The 23,225-nt window shown below is 38.3% G+C and overlaps 1 protein-coding gene across 5 annotated transcripts in view; it reads right to left on the reverse strand.

Annotated features, from left to right (window-relative positions):
- CHD6 (chromodomain helicase DNA binding protein 6) overlaps positions 1 to 23,225 on the reverse strand; it is a 223,908-nt gene that overhangs the window by 79,066 nt on the left and 121,617 nt on the right. For all 5 annotated transcript variants that reach the window (XR_008517177.2, XM_054542308.1, XM_024238849.2 and 2 more), the window contains 8 exons: positions 19,767 to 19,853; positions 19,447 to 19,581; positions 17,304 to 17,425; positions 15,418 to 15,661; positions 14,062 to 14,238; positions 13,299 to 13,442; positions 9,989 to 10,244; positions 8,950 to 9,160 (listed from right to left, as the gene is read on the reverse strand). Coding sequence is in view for 4 of the 5 variants with exons in the window: in XM_054542308.1 (XP_054398283.1) it covers positions 8,950 to 9,160; positions 9,989 to 10,244; positions 13,299 to 13,442; positions 14,062 to 14,238; positions 15,418 to 15,661; positions 17,304 to 17,425; positions 19,447 to 19,581; positions 19,767 to 19,853 (1,376 nt within the window). In the remaining variant the exon portion in view is untranslated. The remainder of the gene's footprint in view (positions 1 to 8,949; positions 9,161 to 9,988; positions 10,245 to 13,298; positions 13,443 to 14,061; positions 14,239 to 15,417; positions 15,662 to 17,303; positions 17,426 to 19,446; positions 19,582 to 19,766; positions 19,854 to 23,225) is intronic.

A 23,225-nucleotide genomic window follows, 5' to 3' on the forward strand; every position in this document is an offset into this window, starting at 1 on the left:
GGAAAACAGAAGAGACCTTTATGTTGGAGATCATGGGATTAACACAGAAGATATAGCAGCAATCTGGACAGCTGCTGGGCGTCTTACTCTTTTCTTATTTACCCCTGACAACATACGAATTAACAAGGGGGATGTTACTCTGGGCCCAATTTTGACCCCCAAACATGAACTGGTTAGTGAAGCAGAAGTAATAGGAAACTTGTGAGAAAAGAACCAAATAATCCCAAACCGACAACAGCCAAGACCATGAATCCTGGCAAAATACTATCAGTAGCCCAGAATTTGGGAAATCAGATCTCTAAAACTTACATAAATAAGCAGGAAGAAAATAAGGATAGATACCCTAGGGGTAGAAAATTCTGTGTGAGGATGGCTTTGGAAAACTAAATCTGGCAATATGATCTTGACTTCCTTGAAGAAATGAAAAAGCCATGTAAAGAAACCACTCAAGGAAATGCACATGAAGAAACCTGACCAACTCAGACTTATAAGGCACACGTATAAAGCAAAGAAACAAGCCTGAAAATGCTGTCTCCCTTTTACAAAGCCACAATACAACCATACCTAAAATTAAGGGTACAATTTTTTGTTTCTTCTTTATTTAAAATTATAATACACTCAAGAATAATAAATGAGAACTACAGCAGCAAATGAAATGGGTGGTGGTGATAGGATTGTCATGAAGGCAGACTAAAAAGATTTTGTGTCATAGACAAAGGCTAAGGATTAGATGTCTGAATTCTATAGACTTAATTATCACCATTATTCTTAACAACCACAATAATAATATTAGCAGCAAATTCTTAAGTGTCAGTTCTGTGCCAAACCCTGTGGTACATGCTTGGTACACATCATTACGTTTAATTCTCACAATAGTCCTATGAGGTAGTTTCTATTATCATCCTCATTTTACACTTAGGAAACCTAAAAACAGAACAAAACAAAAATTCATACAAGTAAAATATCTTGCTCAGTCATCTAGCTGGTTAACTGAGTTAAACCCACTGTACCTTACATTTCAATGCAGTAGGACAGAAACGTTTCCCTAAACACTTAAGAAGAGAAATGGAGAAAACATAAGGGACACTAGTAAACTTTGGAAGCTTGTAACTCTAACAGAAGGTGGAAACAGAAACTATAACTAGGTATCAAAACGTTTTTGATAAATCAGTGCTCAGGATCTGTAACAGTTACAGAAGTTTAGCCATATATGTGATGCAATAGAGGAAGCACAATATTTGGAGTCAAAAACAGGGTTGAGATTCAATTAAAGAACAGCCATTTACCCCCCTCCACCCTCCACCACCATCACACATATGAATGATTAATGCTGCAGGAACAGATTCCATGCTCTTTGAAAAGACACCCCTAGTCATCAGATGAGAGTTAGATACCACATGGATCAGAGTGAGGCTGGGAATTAGCACAGCCTTAAGGGGGAGGGGAAATCAATACACAGTTGATGATACAGCTCAGCCATCACCTAGGGAAAATGTTCCCATAAAATTAGGTTAAGTTTTTGTGTATTATAATGTAACAACACTTTTAGAACTTTTAGAACAAGATGAATGGAATAATTCTCTATCACTTGTTTAGTTTTGAGGGATTGCTCTCAAAGAACACAAAACTTAAAAAAAAATTGAATTATTTGAGCTCCTCCCTCACTTCTGAGCCAGATCCTCTGGCCATGCCCTCATTCCTGTATGAGAGTCTGGCATGAAATTAAATGGGAACAAAACCAAACTGACAGCTGGAGAGGCAAAGAGGCTCAAGAACAAAGAAAACCTTGAGGGCTAATAAGTCTGAATGAAGAAATCAGACATCATAAAATTTTCCACACTGAACTTCAGCACAGCAATTAACCCTCTGTGACAACTGTATTTTTAACAAGTTCCCTAGGAGCTGATATGGTTCAAACTGTAATTCTGAGTCACTATCAAATACTATCAAGTATCAACAAGCAGCAGGTGGCACTCTGGAAAAAACCTCTATGTGACTGGCCGGGAGCAGACTGGAAGGGAGCGGAGTGACATGTTTTTGGCACAAGAAATGTTGACTTTAGAAAGGCCTGAAGGGAAATGAACAACTTTCTGGTCTCCCAGCAATAATCAACTGGAAAACATGAAGAGTTAATTTAAAAAAAGAACCCCCCCCCAAAAAAAAAACACAACACACACACACACACAAAACACCAGGAAAAAAAAAAACCAACACAAAAAACCATTCACAGCAGTTACAAGCATATAAAATACTTAGGATTTAATTCAGTAAGAAATATGAAGGATTGGTAACATAACACTAAGGGGCCATGCTTTGTTCACCATTATGACTGTAATACCTATAGAGGTTCTAGCACAATGCAGACACTTTACAAGTATTTACTGAGACAATAGTGTATATGGAGGACCTAGGTTAAGTGTAGTGAAAAGCATGTTCTTTGATTTTGCAAAGATGTCAGTCTAAAAAAAAAAAAAAGAAAAAGAAAAAAAAGCTAAAAAAAAATCCCAACACACGAATATATGTATATATATAAACATGTAAATGTGTACGTATGTATACATACATCTATACATACACACACATTTTTCTGGAGTTAGGGGCTGGAGCAGACAGAGACAGAAAAATAGGCCAGGTATGGTGGCTCACTCTTGTAACCCCAGCAATTTGGGAGGCCAAGGCGGGAGGATCACTTGAGGCCAGGAGTTCAAGAACAGCCTGGACAACATAGTGGGACCTCACCTCTACAAAAAAGAAAGAAAAATTAGACAGGCATGGTGGCCAATGTGCCTATCGTGGTGGGAGGATTGCTTGGGCCCATGAGTTCAAGGTTGCAGTGAGCTATGATCATGCCACTGCCCTCTAGCTTGGGAGACAGAGCAATACCCTGTCTCTAAATATAAATAAATAAATAAGTAAGTAATTTTGAAGTTCATCTGGAATATTAAATGTGCAAAGGAATAAAACTACTGATCAAAAGAATAGGCTAGACATATATCCAATATATATAATATCTGCCTATATTTCATAGAATTTTATGAGTGAGGGAAATAGACTATTTTAATAAACAGAAAATTAGAAAATTCAATATATTTGGAAATAAATGAAAATCAGACTTTGATTATATGCCATTTACCAAAATTACAGAAGGGCTAAAGACTTAAATGAAAAAAAATCAAATAATCCAGTTAAAGATTACGAATTAACAAACACATTTAATTCTTTGATCTCTCCAAACCTCTAGTAATATGACAGTAAAGGATTTTTTAAAAAGGTATAATCCCTTCCCCAAATAAATCCACCAAAAGAACAGAAGTGATAAAATTCTGGAATCTGGAAAGTTGTATTTGATTTGAAGAAGGCAGAATCCCAGGCAAGACACAACCTAATTTAATAGTGCAGAACACTTGACGCGATCAAACATTGGTGGCACTAGGTACCCCTGAAAGCAGGGATGCAGAGTCTAAAAACAGGGAAACTGGTGGAATATTTGCTGAAGTATTTACTTAGCCTCTAGATCACCTACCCCAGCCTTGAAGAGGGTAAAATAAAAGATCTTGATCCTCTCTACTCTAGAAGATACTAACCACAGTTAAAAGTGAACGTGCCATGCTGAAAAGGGGAAGAGAGACAGAGATAGTGGGAGCCCTTACTCTTTCTCACCCCTCCCCACAATTAGCTCTAAATACAGTCAAGTTTCCACCTATAGGCAGGGGAGAGTAAGAGGAACAGGGCCTCAAAATGCTGATATAGGAGGATCCCCAATGAAAATGGTCCAGCCAGATGCACAGTGCTCCCATATGGAAAGTGAAGTGCACAGTCAACAAGCCTTGCTCACATACTCAGAGCTTCTGGTTGGCTCCACAGTGCCCCCGATCTGATGGCCTAAGATATCAGACATGAGGCTGATACGAAACACACAGCCTCTGCTTCTGGTAAGGAGGGGCAAGGTCCCAACACACCAACCCTCTAGCAAATGACAAATTCTGGACAAACTATAAAAACCAAAATGAATGAACAGAAAAACCTACCTGAGGGCACTGGTGAGTTAACAAAAGCAGACAGATCTTGGAGAAGAATAGAAATTTGTGGTTTCAGCCAGAGGGGAGGCACAATTATGGTGGCGAGGTGTTGATCAGCTGTAACTGATAAAAGCTGTTGTCTTTCTGACACACATCAGGGGAAGGTACCTAGGGCAACTAAGACTGCCAGAGAGTGAGAGGGGATCCCCAGAAAGCAGAGAAATAGAGATGGGAACCCCAAACTCTGGGTATAAACTCTGCCCAAGTTTCTGGCTGACTTCTGACTCACACTTGCTCGGGCCTGATTGTGGTAGTCTGAAATGGGAACTACTATCTACCAGAGACATTGACAGAGTTTGCACTTTTAGCATAACCTAGTTAACTGCTTCCAAATAAAACCCATCAACATCTTCAGAGCAATATAACAGAATTCTAAATCTCTAGAACATAATATTCACTAGGTCTAGGGAAAAATTCAGTTATTCTCATTCTCAAGGGAACAGACAACAGATGTCAATGTCAAACCTACAATGTTATAATTCAGACAAGAACTTTAAAGCTGCTATTATGCTTACGCTTAATGAAGTCAAGGAATGTTAAGTAATGAATAAAAAGATAAGAAAACTCAGCAGAGAAACAAAACGTTAATAAACATAGAACCAAATGGAAATTTGAGAACTAATAAATAAAGCATAGAGTGTGCTTAATAAGCATGAATGGAGATGATAAAGAGAAGTCAGTGAACTTGAAGACAGATAAAAGAGAGAGAAAAAGGGTTTTTAAAAAAACAGCCCATGGACTTGTGGGGAATATCTCAAGGTCAAATAAACAGGTAATTAGTCTCACATATAACCAAGAGAATGGGGCAAAAACAAAAAAGAAATTGAAGAAATAATGATCAAAAGCTTCTCAAATTTGATGAAAGACATACATTTACAAATTCAAGAAGCTCAGTAAGCAGGATGAATCCCAATGATCACAGTTAAACTGCTGAAAACCAAAAATTAAAAAGAAAATCTTAGAAGTAGCCAGAATAAATTAATGTATTGCACACAGGGAGCAGCAATGTGAATGTCTGCAGAACTTCTCAAAAGAAACCACGGGGACCAGGGTACAGTGGACTAACACTGTAAAGAGCTGGAGGGGGAAGAAAAGGAAAAAAAAAGTGAACCTAAAATTCTAATATGAAAGACAGATAGAAACAAATGGGAAAAAATATGACTTGGAGAAAACAGATGAAGATAAAAAAATTCTATCCTGATAAGCCTTAGAAAGACAGGAGAAGACACTGTACTTGTGAAATAACTGGTGCTATTAAAAATGGAAAAATTACAAAAAATGTTCTGTGAAATTAAAAAAATATAACTATAATGAAAGATAAAGTCAAGAAAATTCCCCAGCATCTGAACTTAGATTTCAGATGGGAAAGATCTATTTAGTATCCAGCACCAATGAAGCAGTTCATTGTAAAATTTCATAGGACTGGGGACAAAGAGAATACATTAGAAACTTCTAAAAAGAACAAACATAACACATACACAGACTAAGAATCCTACAGGCTTCGAACTTCTCAATGGCAACCCTGGAAGCTAGAAGACAGTGGATTAACACCTTCAAAATTCTGCAGGGAAATGATTTACAACCTAGAATCTCAAATCCTGCGAATAGATTCCTTAAGAATGAGAGCAGAGTAAAACATTTTCAGGAAATGTCTCAAAATTTACTTATCATTCACCCTTTCTCAGGAGCTCCTGGAAGAGGTGCTCTAACATGGAATCCACCAACAAGAAGATCTGATTTAAGAGGAAAAAAAAGAAAGCTGTCAGCATGAGAAAGAAGGCAGATCAAGCTGACAACTGTGTACTCTGTGGGGAACAGCAACAGGCCAGGGAGGAGGAAGTCAGGAGGCCCCAGAAGGTATGGCCTAGAGAAGAGGAAACTGATGTGCTGGAACATAAACAGAGATTTAGACAACCAGGGTAAAGTTTGCTGCTGAATTATAATAGGTGTATAGAAAAATAAGCAATCAAAAGATAATTTTTAAGTTTCAGAGAAAATACAAACTGTACAAAAATGAAAAGTAAACAGCACATGACATAACTCAGCTGTAATTTCACATTTTCATAAGTCATAATAAACAACAAATATTAACCTAACGCAAAGTATTATGTGGCACACTGGGAAGATGAGAGGACAGGAAGCTGTATACATGACGGTATGAGGAGCAGTGAAAGAAGGCTAAACATTCATCTTCCATAGTGAGAACAGATAATACCTACAACTGAAAAATATCAAGAAATTACAACTAATACCATTATTGAGATACAGCTATAAATACCAAAAGAAATAGCATACAGAGTTGAAAGTAAATGCTTCTGGGATATGAGAAACTGGGGGAAGGTAGAGAGTGAATTAACAAGTAATTTTTCATAAGTGTAATAGAATGATATGGCTCTTTAAATTATGTGCATGTACAACTTTAATGAAAATAAAAACTAAACTAAAAAGAGAAAGGCAATGATAATATTAATGCCAGAAGAACCCTGTTGGATGCAGCTTGGGTGAAGAAGTCATAAACATGAAAAGAAGAGCTGGGTATGGTGGTGTATGCCTATAATCCAGCTACTCAGGAGGCTGAGATGGGAGGACCACTTGAGCCTAGGAATTTGAGGCCACAGTGATTGAGCCACTGTACTTCATCTTAGGTGACAGAGCGAGACATTGTCTCAGAAAAAGAAAAAAAAAAGAAAGAAAAAAATATATATATACACTTCAGAATATCTATATGGGTCTCACGGTTAAGATGAGACAGAAGCCTTTTAAAGCACATTAATTTAAGCTTAAGTTTAGACCTAAAAAAGGATTTAAAGTTGTTTTAAGACAAAGATTTGACTATTATAAAATTTAGGACATCAAAAAATAAAATAAATGAAAACCAATACTCATAAATAAAATTAAAGAACAAAAACAACACTGGGGAAAGTTTTTGCAACAAATTCTTATAAACAAAAAGTCAAAGACCAAGAGAAAATGCATGAAAAACATGAATATGCAATCCACAAAAATGAAATATAAATAACAAATATGAAAAAATACTCATTAGTAATCACAATTACAAATTAAAGAGATAATAATTTTGAATTACTGGATTAGCAAAGATTAAGAAGTAAAAACAATATTGATCAGAATATGGAAAAAAAAAAGCATTCTCATATGGTATTTCGGAAAGGAATACAAATAAAACACTCTTAACTAGAGGGCATTTTGGAAATACTGAGTGTATCAAATGTTTTTAAAAATGTGCACTGACATTTATCCTAATGAAATACTGAAAACATAAGTACTTTAAAGGGATATTCATTTATAGAGTCCCTTAAAATGCTGAAAAATTGGAAATGTTTAAAATAAGAGTATCACATAGATCATTAAAATTTTGTTGTAGAAAAATAAAGAAAAAAATTTCATTATATATTAAATAAAAAATAAGTGTTACAAAGTGCAACACAGAACAGCACTGCAACTCAAACAAACAATAAAGCTAAACATATTTATGCAGAAAAAACAGACTGAGAAGATAACCCCAAGATGAATGGCGAGTTGTGCAGGTGGTAGTGTTACATATTTCCACATTTTCAAGAGAAACTACAATCTTAAGTAATTTGAACACAAAATGAGCAATAAATAATAAAGAGAAAATAGCATAAAAGAGAGCTAAATAAAGACTTCTATACTTACCAAAAGTCTGTTATATACACTTATACTCATTTTGGGGGGTTCTTTTTTAAAAATCTGCAAACTAACAGTTGTACATATTTTAAAGAGTAAGATAATATAAGAAGCAAGTGCTCTGGCAATAGGCTCCTAATCTATAGTGAATTGAAAGCTACAAAACTGCTTTACAAGTTTTGATTTATTCATGTAATACAAGTCTCAAGAATCCTTTACATAGAAATCTCTCCTATAGAGCTCTGAGGAATTTATTGTCTAATCAGACTTTGAAGAATCATTTATGTTACATTAAATGTCAGTATACCCATAGTTTAATTTGTCATTTCTTTTAATCCTCTTGCTATAAAGTACATGTAATGTACAAGGGCAAACAGAATGTTAAAGAATAAGAACATCTGTTAAGACACCCGAGATTTGCCATGAAAACAAGATTTTCTTTAGACTTAGCAATGCGTAGGCTACCAGTTTCTATGATCTTGAAAGTCTTTTATCATTAAGAAAGAATTTTTAAAAACTCATTTGTCATCTTCACATCATTGATGTGTCACAATGACTGAAAATCTAAAGTAATACATATGAAGTAACAAATGTAGTTCCCATACAGAATCCAAATAACCCACACAGCACCATAGACTTTTTACTTGCATGAAGAATGTAACTTAGATTCAAGGAATTCTAACAGTATGAACAAGAAAATAAATTGGGATGCCATAGCCAGTGCATCATAAAACCTTAGAGGGCTTGCTGAGAAAGGACACAAAATATCCCCAAATTCTTTCTCTGTGAGTTGCCAGTTTATGCTCTTTTAGAAATTTGATATAGTGATGATTTCCAGGATATATTTCTTTCACCATTATTAACCAACAAAAACGTAAATACATTATTTTCTTAGCCCTTTCTAATGCTATTTGAATTGTTTCCTCCAACTAAAGTGAATATAAATAAATATGTGGAATTTTTTTTTTTTAAGCAAAGCAAGGACTCTACATCATAGGTCATGAAATTTACTCTTGACAGTTAAACTTGGGTCCATTTGGTCATAAAACTTAACTCTGAATTTCAGTCTATCTTTAAAAGGAGATTCCTTTCCTCCATTTTTGAATGTTTTGTGTTTAAACAAAATTTTTGAATGGATCAAAAAAAAAATCAAAGAAAAGGAACTGTCCCAGTGTTGAATGCAGAGCTTTGACACAAGTCTCACCTTCTCTGGATGAGGTAATCTTCCAGGATGTCGAGGCAGCGCACCATCTGGGAGAAGATGAGTACTTTGTGGCCACCTGCAATCAGCTTAGGGAGTAGTTTATCAATCAACACAAGCTTCCCTGCTGCCTGAATCATGGCCTGCAGCTGAAAGTCAGGGGCATCAGGGCTGTGGGTTTTTCGGAAATCTTCTAGAATTTTCTCCTCTGCTCCTGAAAAGGAATGGAACAAAACTATTCCTCGGACAGAATATAAGGATAAAGGTTGTACTCTGCTTTACAGATCCTGGGAAAAATGAAGTGAATTCTTAGGTCCTAGACCAGCAGTCCAGTGAGGAGATACTGGGTGCACTCTTCGGTCTGTGCCTTCAGCAGAGGGCTCTGCAGTGGCAGCAGGAGAGAACGCAGGTGCTCCACTCTCCTGGGAAGTCTCACCAAGTAGAGAGAGGATCTGAGATACCAAGTCCTAAGCCGACTCACCCAAGTAAAAAAACCTTCCCAGACAAGAAGGACTTTCATACCTCTTGACATCACAAGACTATAAGATAATCCAAGCCACATTTTGATTTTAAAATTTCTCCAGAAGTTTCATTGTAAAAAAAAAATCCTCCCAACATTTTCTCTAACTAGTTTGGTTAACTGTTAATTTGTCTGCAGAGTTTTAATCATTGCAGCACTTTCACTGATTCAACTAAGTAACACATTTCCCTGTCCCCAAGTAGAAAGTGTGGGTCAGACTTTGAACAAATAAAGGGCAGCAAACTGGTGAGTGATATCCATCTTCTGCCCGGCAGAGTACATGCTGTGAGGCAGCGTGTTGGCAGAAGTTAAGTTCAAACCTTGGCTCTTGGTCCTTAGTAGCTATACCGCTTAGGCAAATTCATCAAGCTCTGTGAATCTCAGTTTTATACTCTGTAAAAAGGTGAGAATGCATACATCCTGGCATATAATGAAAATTCAATACATGAGTTATTTGATTATCATTAGCTTCTCGCAGAGGTCATGGCAGTCCTGAGTTACTTCCTAGTGCCCCTGACTCACCATTGATCAGGTAGGGATGGTTACAGCACTTCCTCAGCTCCATCATGGTGTTGATGAGATTGGGCATGTTGTGCTGATTTGCCCCCTTGGTCAGGAAGGAAAAGTTCTTCTCGAGGATGGCACGGTAGTACTTTTTCTGAATATTGGTCAGTTCCACCTCAATGATCGTCTCTTGTTTGGGAGCAAGGTTCTTTTCCACATCATCTTTCAGCCGCCGAAGCATCATTGGTTTTAGGATAGACTGCAGTTTCTTTACCTGTCCAGGGAAATGAGACCTAGTTACCTGCCTCAATCCCAAGTTAACGATTACTGGGGTATTCCAACCTTCACTCTGATTTCTTGAACATTTACGCATAGTACTGTGGTAGTAGACTAAAAGATTATGATCGATCCCTGAAAATGGAGAGTTTATAATAGTACTGAAAGGGAATAAGGGATATGATTTTAATTCACAAGCAATTACTCAGAATCTAGTGGCAATCTCAGAAGATAAAAAGGGAGAAAGGTAGAAAAGAGTACCTATTGTCTAGGATGGAGAAAACACGTCTCTCTGTCATTCTTTTCTCTAATACACACACCACATGCACAGTAATTACCTGAAGAATATTTTAAATTATGTTAGGAGGTATGAGTGATATATTACAAAGGAAACTTAGATGCTGAGAGAATGGAGTAAGAAGTAGAGATGATCTGGAAAATAATTCCTCCTATACCTTTTAAGTAACAATAGCAGCATACATGCTTGGGTGTAGCAGTATGTAAAGAACTAATGTTATAGATGACATCTACTCTATCATGGAATCTGTCACATCAGGGGCACTTTAAGTCTGATGGTGTTCTTTGCTACAATTTGTCTGTTCTTCCCCTAAAAGCACAGGCCTGGACAGCAGATCTTTATGCAACTGACTGCACCAGCAAGGTGACTTGTTGCCCCTCCCAGTGAGACAATGACAGACTGAGGGATTCAAAGTCAAAGTACCTGAGTTAACCTGGAGCTAAAACTTGATACCGGGAAGATTAACTCTGATGGAAAAACAAAATAAGGGAAGATCAAAGTGCAAAAGAAATCACGTTTCAAGTCAGAAACAGCTGTTCAAAAATTTTAAAAGGGGTAGACTCTGCATAAACAAGTTGTGTGATGCAAGATTGCTTCCTGAAGAAATATAAAGTGATTTACAGAGAGTGATTTAGAAGAGTTACTTACAAAAGCACATTTTAGACAATGATGAACATGCTTTATTTTGGAAACAGATACTTTCCAGAACTTTTATTTACTGTGTTTTAAAATACAGACATCTCATAGAGCAGAGATTAGAGTAGTGGTTACCAGGGTCTGGGGGGTGGGGCCGGGTAGGGAGGTATTGTTTAAAGGATACAAAATTTTAGTTAGACTGGTGGAATAGGTTCAAGAGATCTACTGAACAACATGGTGACTACAGTTAATAGCAATGTACAGTATTTCTGAAGATTGCTAAGAGTGGATTTTGAATGTTCTCACAAAAAGCATGTGCTAATTAGCTCTATTTAGCCATTCCACCATGTATACATATTTCAAAACATATTGTACATGATAAATACATATTTTTGTCGATTAAAAAAATAAAGCCAAAAAATAAATTATATATAAATATTTAAAAAATAAAATATTTGATGTCATTTTTATGGTTTTCTCCTACCTAACTCCAATCTTAAACTTAATCTTTTTATGAGACTTTCATTTTTACCAACCAAGGGTACTTAGAAATCGAATCCCCCATATGGGTAAGGAATTACTATATAAGAACCTAAAGAGAAAAGACACAGCTAGCTGACTGTTAAAGACAGGGACAAATGTCAATCTGCCACATGCTGGGTTCAGCTTTTGCTCTTCTCTTGGTTCATACCTTGAATCATTTAGAGTTTACTATATGCCAGACATTGTGCTGGTCAATACAACAAACACAACTTGGGAGAAGATGTGGGCCTTGTCCTCAAGGAGATCTTTGTCTAGGAAGAAGAAAAAATGCATACCACAAATTAAGTGCAATGGGAGAAGAGGATGCATTTCTAATGGTCCAAAAACGGAGAGAAGGTTGGAGCTGGCTTTTGAAAATCAATAGAGAGGGCAAATGTAGGAATTAAGTTTGATTATTCACTGCTCTGATGCAAGCCTGACTTGCATCAGAAGTAGGAAGAAAGAGATTGGAACCCCAGAGTATATGCTTGACATGTGGGCAAAATTCCCAAACCTTTTCATTCCCCTCATTCTTTGCCCCAACCCACTTACACACCATTGCTGGATTAATTTGGCAGAGCTAATTATGTCATTCCTGTAATAAGGCCTTGCATGGCTTCTCTGTTACCTACTGAATTCTTCAAACTACCTTTCAAGATCTTCCCACAATATAACCCTAAACCCTTCTGGCCTTATATTTTCCAATTCATCCACTCTGTTTTCAGCTTAATCAGATGTTTCCCCACTAGTGAATAACTACCATGACTCTGATTATGCTGGGTTTTTTTTCTATGCAGAGTGGTTACCACCTCTTCCCTCTACACCTGTGAAAACCTGCCCATCCCTCAAGACACATTTTCAAATTGTACTCTCTCCCTAGAGTCTTTTCTAATTCTCAAATAGATGTGACCTGTCTCTCCTCTGAAGGACCAACTCTACTATTTGTTCCTCTTATGGCACGTACATTTGTCTGGGTTATTTCTATAATCCCCAGTAGAGATTCTATAATCCCTAGTAGAGTATTTATTACTATCAGTTGTTTTTTATTAGCTTTGAGTCCAACAAGGTAGACTTGGAACTGGACCTTGAAAACTGCAGAAATGCAGTTGATCTGGACAAAAGTGGACTTATCAACTACTCCAGGTATGTGACTGCCTTCTTTTCCTCACTACCTGTGTATTGCATTGTACTCAAGAAGATGGGCCTGGGAAAAAGTTGCAGATTTTGAAGGGGAAAGGATGAAGGATGAGGGAAGCAGAAGAAAGCACCATGCTCCTGAGACCAGAGCTATAAGCAAAATCAGTGAATGCACAATATGTGAAATTAGTGAAGCAAGGAGGCCTGATACACCAACATGAAATATTTTGGGCACATAAGACATTTTGGGTACGGACCCATCTATCCTCTGGGGCAATAATAACTGCTAATTATCAGCTTACCCTTCTCAACATAAACAAACACATAAAATAAAGGAGGTAACGCTCATTTTACCAGGAACATGACAACTTGCTAAATCCTGGCCCCATAGCATCCTGCTCTTTTCTTGATGAAGATAACGATCACATTGTCTTCTCAATTCTTTGGGTCCCTAATTACCTGTTCCTCTGTTTTCAGATCTCCAAATTCCTCCAAGAAAGCGGTCTCTGAAGGAAATTGTGATGGCTCCAGAAAATTTAACAAACTGAAGAGCTCCTCCACAGAGTTCTGCAAGGGTGTTCCAGTGAGAAGCACTTTATGTTCCTGCGCAAATTAAACACACATGATGAACAGTGCTTGAGCCACCAAAATAGTGCATTTCTGTGGGGAAAATCAAGCCAGGGCATTGAGTGCTCAATTTGGGGCAATTCTGATCTGCTTTAATGAAAAGATAATATGCCATCATAGGGGTACAGTCAATAAACGAATCAACCTTCCTTTCACATCACTGATTCCAGCAGCACGTTCGTGTTAATTAAAGCAACTTTCACTCATTCACTAAATATTATTGAGTGCCTCCCCACCAGATACTGGGCACTGTGCCAAGGCAGTAACGTTAAAAGGGCATCATCTTTGGTACCAGTTCATTTAGGGGCCTGGAAACCAGCCAAAACACCTTACGTTTCCAAGTCATATATTTCATGGTATTTAAGAGTCCTCCTAAGTCTATGGAAATCAACCTATGGCAAAGGCCAAATTGTTGACCCAGTTTGTAACAAAAAAATCTTAATTCCCATACTATTGCAGTTGTAGAGACCCAAAAAAGAAAATCTAATGTAAAAGGACTAGGCAGAAATAAGTTACATGCAGAATGGCTAAAGAGTGTTTCCTCCAAGCTGAACAAAAGGAACCTGTGTTTATGTAAAGAGCTGCTAACTCTCACCAGGGCCATAAGCTTTAGACCCTCCAGAAGTTTGCAGTTCCTATTCTTCAGTCTGTGGGCTTCATCAATTATCACACAGCTCCAGTGAATCTTCTTCAACTCTGGGCAGTCTGCTAGGATCATTTCAAATGTTGTGATGACGACATGGAACTTGAAGACTCCTGAAAGGGGGTTTCCCTGAGGATGACACAACCAAAGTCAAAGCTTTACACCATGGCTATAGAATTCTGCTAATATCTGCTGGATTACAGGAGGCAGCACTACAAATGCTGGGGCCTAGGTGAGAAGACAAGCACTGCTTTTCCTCATGTGAGAAAAGAGAATATAAGACTGAACGAGCTAGTTAGCCAAAAGGCCTCACACCATCAATGAAACAGAAGCAAGACAACATCTGCCCTCACAAAGGTGAGAAGGATGGGCAATATGGAAGGCACAGCAAGGGAGCATTTTTATTTATTAGCTGTCATGATAAGGAAATCAGATAGGTGTTGGTTCACAAGTTCCCAGCCAGGAGTCAATGTAAACCATGCATAGTTTGAATGCCTAAAGGAAACTCTCTGCTATTTTTCAGACTTAATTTCACCTTATAATTTGAGTTGTAGCACAGATTGAAGGTAATGATCCTGATTCACCTAAGACAAGCGCTACTAGGCAGGACACAGCTTTGTTTTCCAGACTGTCTCGGTGTTGCCATCACATTTCAAGAGCAGAGCTGCATCATGTTAGAACACTTCTTAAATTTCTTCCAAGTGTCTCTGCTGTTTTTGAAACCTCTGGGGAGACCACTGGCTTTCCTCTGATTGAAATCGTTTAATTTTTACCTTAATTATAAAAACCAGTGTGCAGGACAAACACATAACTATATTCAGCTAAGTGATAGCACTTAAAAAACTTAAAAAAAGAGAAAATGTTGCTGTTGTGTTTTTAATGATTTGAAACCTATTTTCTCTTTATCCTTCTCTGTCAAATCTGTTAACCTCCTCTCCAAACTCCCTGGCTGGGAATCCATTCTCTGTATAGTAATTCTTTTGCTCACTTTCTTCACTGAACACGTAACAATTCAGATAAAATCTTCTGCATATAAAAGTAACTTCATAAACCAACAAGTAAGTCAAACTTTCAGTGTCCTAAAAAAGGTATATCTCAGAGTTTAGACAGCATGCCCTACAATCCTGTGTTGTATCATAAATTAAAATGAGCTACCAGGGAGAGCAGGAGTCAGCCTTGACAAACATATTACAAAGTCATTCCACATTAACACAAGATGCAGGGCACTGGAACTTCTGAAGATAAGTGACAGAAAGGCTGTTCTGAGCTTAGGCAGTCCCTGGGTCTCTGATTTCACGTGAGGCTCACCTGGGCATCTCTGTACACCATTTCATACTGCTGGATCATCTGCCTGCTGATCTGGCTACCGTGGTACACAATGGCATTCATCTCTGTCCATGTCCGGAACTCCCGCTCCCAGTTAGTGATGGTGGAGAGAGGGGCGATAATGAGAAAAGGGCCGTGGATTCCTCTCAGAAATATTTCTGAAAGGAATGTGATGGACTGGATGGTTTTCCCTAGGCCCATCTCATCAGCCAAAATACAGTTTTTTCTGCAGAGAGTGAGAAATATAGATAATTCATTATCAATATAGGAAACTTATAGAGGCTGGTTATAACTTGAAAAGATGCTTCACAAATAGACCTTTACCTATAAGATTATCATTGAAGGCTTTATCATCATTTTACATATTAAACTGAGGTTAGTTATTATTATTATTCATACCTTGCCTACTTCCAAAACAGAACTGTGCTAATTTGGGAGAAAATACAGTCATGTGTCACTTAAGGATGGGGTCACATTCTGAGAAATGCATCACTGGGTGACTGTGTCATTGTGGGAACATCATAGAGTATACCTACTAAACCTAGATGGTATAGCCTACTACACACCTAGGCTACGTGGTATATAGCCTATGGCTTCTAGGCTATAAGCCTATACAGCATGTCACTGCAGTGAATACCGTAGGCAATTGTAACACCATAGTAAGTATCTGTGTATCTAAACACGTCTAAACACAGAAAAGGCAAAGTAAAAATGGAGCAAAATATAGATTAAAAGTGGTATACCTGGCCAGGCGCAGTGGCTCACACCTGTAATCCCAACATTTTGGGAGGCCAAGGCGGGCAGATCACCTGAGGTCAGGAGTTCGAGACCAGCCTGGCCAACATGGTGAAACCCCATCTCTATTAAAAATACAAAAACTAGCAGGGCGAGGTGGCAGGTACCTGTAATTCTAGCTACTAGGGAGGCAGAGGCAGAAGAATCGTTTGAACCCAGGAGGCGGAAGTTGCAGAGAGCTGAGATCACACCATTGCACTCTAGCCTGGGTGACAGAGCAAGGCTCTGTCTCAACAAAAATAAAAAATAAAAAAATAAAATGGTATACCTAGGTGATAGGTTGACAGGTGCAGCGAACCACCATGGCACACATTTACCTATGTAACAAACCTGCATATCTGGCACATGTACCCTAGAACTAAAAAATAAACATTAAAAAACAAAAACAAAAAAAGTATACCTATGTAGGGCACTTACCATGAATGGAGCTTACAGGACTGGAAGTTGCTCTGGGTGAGTCAGTGAGTGAGTGGTGGGTGATGTGAAGGCCGAGGACATTACCGCACACCACTGTAGACATTATAAATACTGTACACTAAGGCTACACTCTATTTAAAAATATTTTTTCTTCAATAACAAATTAACTCTAGCTTACTGTAACTTTTTTACTGTATGAACTTTCAATTTTTTTAAAACTTTTTGACTCTTAAGTGTTATTTAAAAGAGTCAAGAAGTTTTAAAATATTTAAAAGTTTTTGTATAGCTGTATATTCCCATATATATATATAGATATAGATATATATTTTTGGTTAAGGATTTAGAAATGGAAAACAGCTTTAAAGGATCTTCTGGATTTTGTTTCATCTAGATTGAGCCCAACCTTTTGGTGTGGCTGGCCAAAAAACCAAAAAAGGCACAAAGTCAATGATGTCTAAAGATCATTCCTTTTGGTTGGAGAAACAACCGACAAAAATAAAGTAAGTCTTGGATGATTAATGTGCAAAGATTACCACCCTAAATTGATGGCCATGCTGCTCCCTCTCACCAGTCTGCTACTGCGACTCTAGGTTTTCCAGGCTAAGGCAATGATATACCTCTGGGTACAAACATCTGGGCTGGTTTTGGTTCCTTACCTGTTATACCAGTTAAAAAGAAGCCAGTTCATCCCCTCCAGCTGGTACTCCCGGAGCTGGTTACTGTTCTTATACTCGCGAGACTTCTCGAGTTTCTGCCAGGAGTCTGAAGCAGGCCGCTCCTAGGGAGGAAAGCAAACAGCATAATAGATAGAGAATGATGTTTTAGGAGCATAACATGGATACTAATGAGGACAGTGGTAAATCTCACTGTCCCAAGGCTGGTTTCAAACTATAGTTATTACCTTCTGAGTAATGTACAGGTTGGGGGAACTAAGTAGGAGTCAGGCTGAGAGAATGGGTAGGAAACCTAATTGCTTCTAGATAATAACTTACAATTAGCTTCAGAATGAAACTCTCCCTGCTCTCTATCTGGTCCATCACTGCATTACGCCACACACCACAATTAGCCTGGTGCCGTATTTATTTATCCATGCACACACATGCTTCTTCCATTAGACTGTGAGCTCCTGAGGGCAGGGCCTGTACCTTGTTTCTTACCATATCTCACACAAGAATCAACCTATAGCAAATGCTTAATAGATGATTGACAAGTTGAATTAAAAGCAGAAAACAGTATACATGGGAAAGGGTTGAAAGAATAATAATCAACCATGCAAACAAAACACTATGAACTATGTAAGTTTCTAATCACAGTTCTGCATCTCAAGACACCTCTATCTACCTTTCATATGCCAAAAAAAACCCACAAAACACTGCTCTTGAATGGACTCCTACAGGGACCTAAGTTTAATGTTCCAAGTATCAACTTTCCAGTGATGTAAAAGCAACAAATAATATTAATAAGGAACTGGATAACAGTTTTTCATATAAAAATGGCAACTTTTTTTTTTTTTAAACAGAAACTGATCATTCCAGCCTATAGCCATATTCTTTAACAACTGACTCTCTTTTCAAGTTAGTTACACCTTAATAAAGCTCTGGGCCAGTTGTTGTGGCTCACACCAAAGTAATCCCAGCATTTTGGGAGGCCAAGACAGGCAGATCACCTGAAGTCAGGAGTGACAAGCCTAACATGGTGAAACACCATCTCTGCTAAAAACATACAAAAATTAGCCAGGCGTGGTGGCACGCGCTTGTATTCCTAGCTACTCAGGAGGCCAAGGCAGGAGAATTGCTTGAACTCGGCAGATGGAGGTTGCAGTGAGCTGAGATTGTGCCACTGCACCCCAGCAACAGACCAAGACTCCATCTCAAAATAAAAAAATAAATAAAAGCTCTGATCCCAACTCCAACTCTCCCTCCTTTTCTTTTTTGAGACGGAGTCTCGCTCTGTCGCCCAGGCGGGAGTGCAGTGGCGCGATCTCGGCTCACTGCAAGCTCCGCCTCCCGGGTTCACGCCATTCTTCTGCCTCAGCCTCCCGAGTAGCTGGGACTACAGGCGCCCGCCATCATGCCCGCCTAATTTTTTGTATTTTTAGTAGAGATGGGGTTTCACCGTTTTAGCCAGGATGGTCTCGATCTCCTGACCTCATGATCCGCCCACCTCGGCCTCCCAAAGTGCTGGGATTACAGGCGTGAGCCACTGCGCCCGGCTCTCCCTCCTTTTAATTGTTGGATGATCTATATACTTCTCAGGTGCCCTGGGAGATCTTGGCAGTTGAGTGGTAATAATCCAGAATCAGAAAAACAAATAGATTCAATAATGTTTATCAAAAACCTATGTTCTCTCTGTGGGAGTCACAGGGATCTGCAGATAAAGGACAGTTCTTCCACTTAATATTCCAGTTGAGTGAAGAAGGGAAAATCAAAGAAAAGAGGTAGCTGATGAAGAGATAAGAAACAGGAAAGATACTACTGAGCTTCTCTTGCACGCCAACCATTTCTTACAAATTTTATTTTACTGACTCCATATAACAGCCACACACCAAGAAATCTAAGCCAATATCAAAGCTTCTTAAATGTCATATACATCAAAATAGACCTGAGACCTAAAGATGACCACGGTGCTGGCAAAGTTCGATCTGGGGTGGAAAACACTGAATTTCGGATTCAATGAGAAGTAACAAAGGTAAAATACCACACAAACCACCTAGGAACAAGCCAGGTGGACTTCCGTGATTGCAAAGTTCATAAAATTACATGTTCCGAGAAGTGTCAGAGAAAGACAAAACTACTTTACCACATGCTTAATTTCAGGGAGAACTTGAAGAGATTCAAATTCTTTAACTTTTGCAGGATCCACATCTTCCTCTAGCTCCCATGTGCTTTCTTCATATGGTAGTGAGCACCACTTCACCAGGTAATGTGTTACCTCCTGGTGGGAAAACAGGAAAGAAACTTAATGTTCTATTAGGTTAAAGGAGTCACTCATATCTGCCCACCTCTGAAAAACCACCCTACATGACTAGACAGGAATACTATTGAGACAAAGGCCACATGTTAAAACAAGTGAAATATGTGGAAAGAAGGGAAGATGCTTTAGGAGAGGCGAATACCCACCTCCCCTGTTTCTGCATCCTTGGTGTGGGCCACCTCCAAGATGCGATCAACTTCTACATAGTCTGGATTGAACAAGTCTTCATCAGGCTAACACAAACAGAGGAGAACAGTTAGGAAGTGTGTCCCCTTGCCTCAATTCCAACACCTAGGGTGTTATCTCTAAGTGACCCCTACTCTGGGCCCTATCAACAAACACAAAAAGAAAGGGTTGGCTTAAGAATAAAAGTCACAGGCATTTATTCACTGTCTCCAAATCCTGCTCTCCATGACTAAATTTAAAGGATCCAACCATCTTAGAGGCTACACCCTAGCCAGGTAATAATTCCCTGTTGGTCATTACAGCAATGTACAAAAATCAGCAGAAGGGTACCCTTTTCCTTACTGGTCCTTATTTCAAACATAGCCCTTGGCAACTAGGAATTACAGTTTCTTTTTCTTCTTAATAACAACAATAGTTAACATTGGAAGGGGGCATGAGGGAAGCTTCCTGGGTGCTGACAATGTTCTATTTGTTGATCTAGGTAGTAGTTACACAAATGTGTTTACATTGTAAAAATTCATTGAGATGTACACTTTTATCTTTATGCACACTATGCTTCAAAAAAAGTTTACCTACAAAACAACAAGAAGCAACACATGGAAATACTTAATGTATGTCCAGAGTAATGCTAAGAACTGTCATTTAAGCTCCAAAACTACCTTACGGAGTAGGTACTATAATTACCTTACAGATTAGGAAACTGACTCAGAGATATTAAGTAATGTGACCAAGTTGACGGAGCTATGTTAACTGGACCGTTCACCCAGGTCTTTCTTACCCAGAAGCCTCCTCCAGGAGTGCTGAAGAGCTCTTACTGCCACTTAGGCTGCAAGGCACTTTTGGGGCTAGTTTCATCATCTAATCAATGCAGGATACTTTTTACAACATCCCTGGCAAGCCTCTCAGATTCAATTATTCCCAATTAAGAAATTTACTACCCTTCATGACCTGATTCACTGTTGAAACAGCTTTATCTCTACCTCTTTAGTAGTAGCATCATGATCTTTATCATTAGTAAATTATAACTTAACTTCCTTCCTTATAACTTGTTGCTCATTGGCGTGAACTGCTTCCTTTACAGCAGCAATAAGTAATTTGATTCTTTCCTCTCTCTTTAGGCTCTTCAGCAATCCCCTCCCTATCTGGGTTAAAAAAAAAACCCAGTTTGTTCAACAGTTCTTCATATACCGTTTCCATCTTAATGATACGAAAAGCTAATATTTATGGAATAGTGCCTATGAGCTAAACACTGCTATAAACATTGTGTCCTTTATTATTCACAATAGTCAAGATATGGAAACAACCTAAGTGTCCATTGAGGGATGAATGGATAAAGAAAGTGGGGTGTACATATCTAGATAATAGAATATCATTCAGCTTTAAAAAAGAAGGAAATCCCATCATTTGCAACAACATGGATGAACCAGGAGGATGTTATACAAAGTAAAATAAGCCTGACACACAAAGACAAATATTGTATGATCTCACTTACATGTGGAATATAAAATAATCAAACTCATAGAAGCAGAGAGTAAAATGGTGGTTGCCAGGGATGAAGGGAAGGGGTAAATGGGGGAGACATTGGTCAAAGGGTATAAAATTTCAGTTACGCAGGATGAATAAGTTCTGGAGACCTAATGTATAGCACGGTGATGACAGTTAAAAATATTGTATTATATATTTGAAATTTGCTAAGAGGATAAATCTTAAGTGTTCTCACCCTTAGGGGGGAAAAAAGAAAGAAAAAAAACCCTACTTATGTGAGGTGATGGATATGCTCACTAGCTTGACTATAGTGATTATTTCACAATGTACACATACATTAAAACATCAAGTTGTACATCTTAAATATAAATTTTTGACAATTATACTCCAATAAAGCTGAAAATGGCAAGAAAACTATCATCTAATCCTTGCAGGTATTCCGTGAGGCTGATTCTATCAGTTCTCCTTTTTCCTATGATATTGAGTTTGAAGGAGCTTATGCCATGGCCTGAGGCCACCCAGGTGTGTGTGAGGCTGGGCTGGGAGGGGCAGTTTGACTGCAGAGCCTAGGCTCTTACCACTGTGCAGTCTGCTCTCCACCTATGCCCCATTCCCACCATGACAGTCCTCTTGCAGCTGCCCTCACGTTTTGCAAAGTCCCTCACTGAATCCTGGTACCCAAATGAACATAGCATTTAGGAATGAAAAGAGCATGGTACAGCAGGACTGTTCTATTGGTGCAGTCTAGGATTAGTAGGATTCGTTTACTTTTTAAACAGCCATGTCCTACTCCTGACACACAGTAAATGTGTAGTTAATTGAACTGGCAATATGTTTTCTCCCTAGAACTGCTACCCAGTCATCTTCCTCACTTCAGAACTAGAAAGATTCCAAGAACAATGTAGGATATTACATTTATTCCTACATTTTATTCATCCTACCCTGTCCAGGCAAACCCAGGCTGATCCTGACATTTATTCTCTCAGTATTGGATCTGGTTAGAATGTCTCCTGGGTGTTCAGGAGTTAGGATTTCATCAGGAGTCTATCTCTGTGCATGTGGGAAGTTGCAGGCTCTTGGAGCCTGAGTTTCCTCCACGTGTGCTTTAGCTACCTCATAAAGCAGCTGGAAATAATGGATATAAAGCTCTACTCAAAACTAAGTTACTATTTGTATCACAAAAATATTTACCCAAGTTACTAACAAATATGTTGAATAGGTCAAGACCAAAGGCAGTGTTGAACTACTCTTCAGTATTATTCCTCCTTAATTTCATGTGTTCCAATCTTCTCAAAAGCCTTTCCTTCCCACAAGAATATGAACTCTTGTTGCATTATTTCTACATACCCCAGCACAGTTTCCTCTATTCTCGGCCAAGGAAAAACCACTGCTTTGGGAATAGATCAGAAAACAGACACAAAGGGTTGTGTAGGCTATATTGCAGGGTTTAGTCTTTATTCCAAGAATAACACATTAAGGTTAAGGTTTGTGGCATTTTCTGATATATAGCACTTATAGATTTGTTTAATATTAAAATCCATCAGTCCTTCCTCTTGCTATAGGTACAATACTTAGAAATTCCCAAGTTTACATAAATAAAATTATTTATTTGTTTACTTTCTCTCACTTTTAGATTTGTTTTGTTTTTTACATTCAAACTTTAGGACCTTCTGAAATGTCCTTTTTGGGTTGCAGCGGGTTGAGGGAGCAGGGACAAAAGAATTGTGTGCATATTCCTCTCACTCTAGCTATTTATTAGTATTCAGACCAAGATGCATGCTCTTATGAGTTGTCAGTTTATAAGGTTTGATCCTTAACTTTGGTGGATACTTTTCTTTGACTTGAATCTAGACTAGTTTTGTTGCAAATCAGCACACATTTATCAATTTGACTTGAGCAACAGATCTGTATAGGACTTTAACTTGGACTTAGAA

This window comes from Pongo abelii, chromosome 21 (genome assembly GCF_028885655.2).
Source record: "Pongo abelii isolate AG06213 chromosome 21, NHGRI_mPonAbe1-v2.0_pri, whole genome shotgun sequence".
Lineage (NCBI taxonomy): Eukaryota > Metazoa > Chordata > Mammalia > Primates > Hominidae > Pongo > Pongo abelii.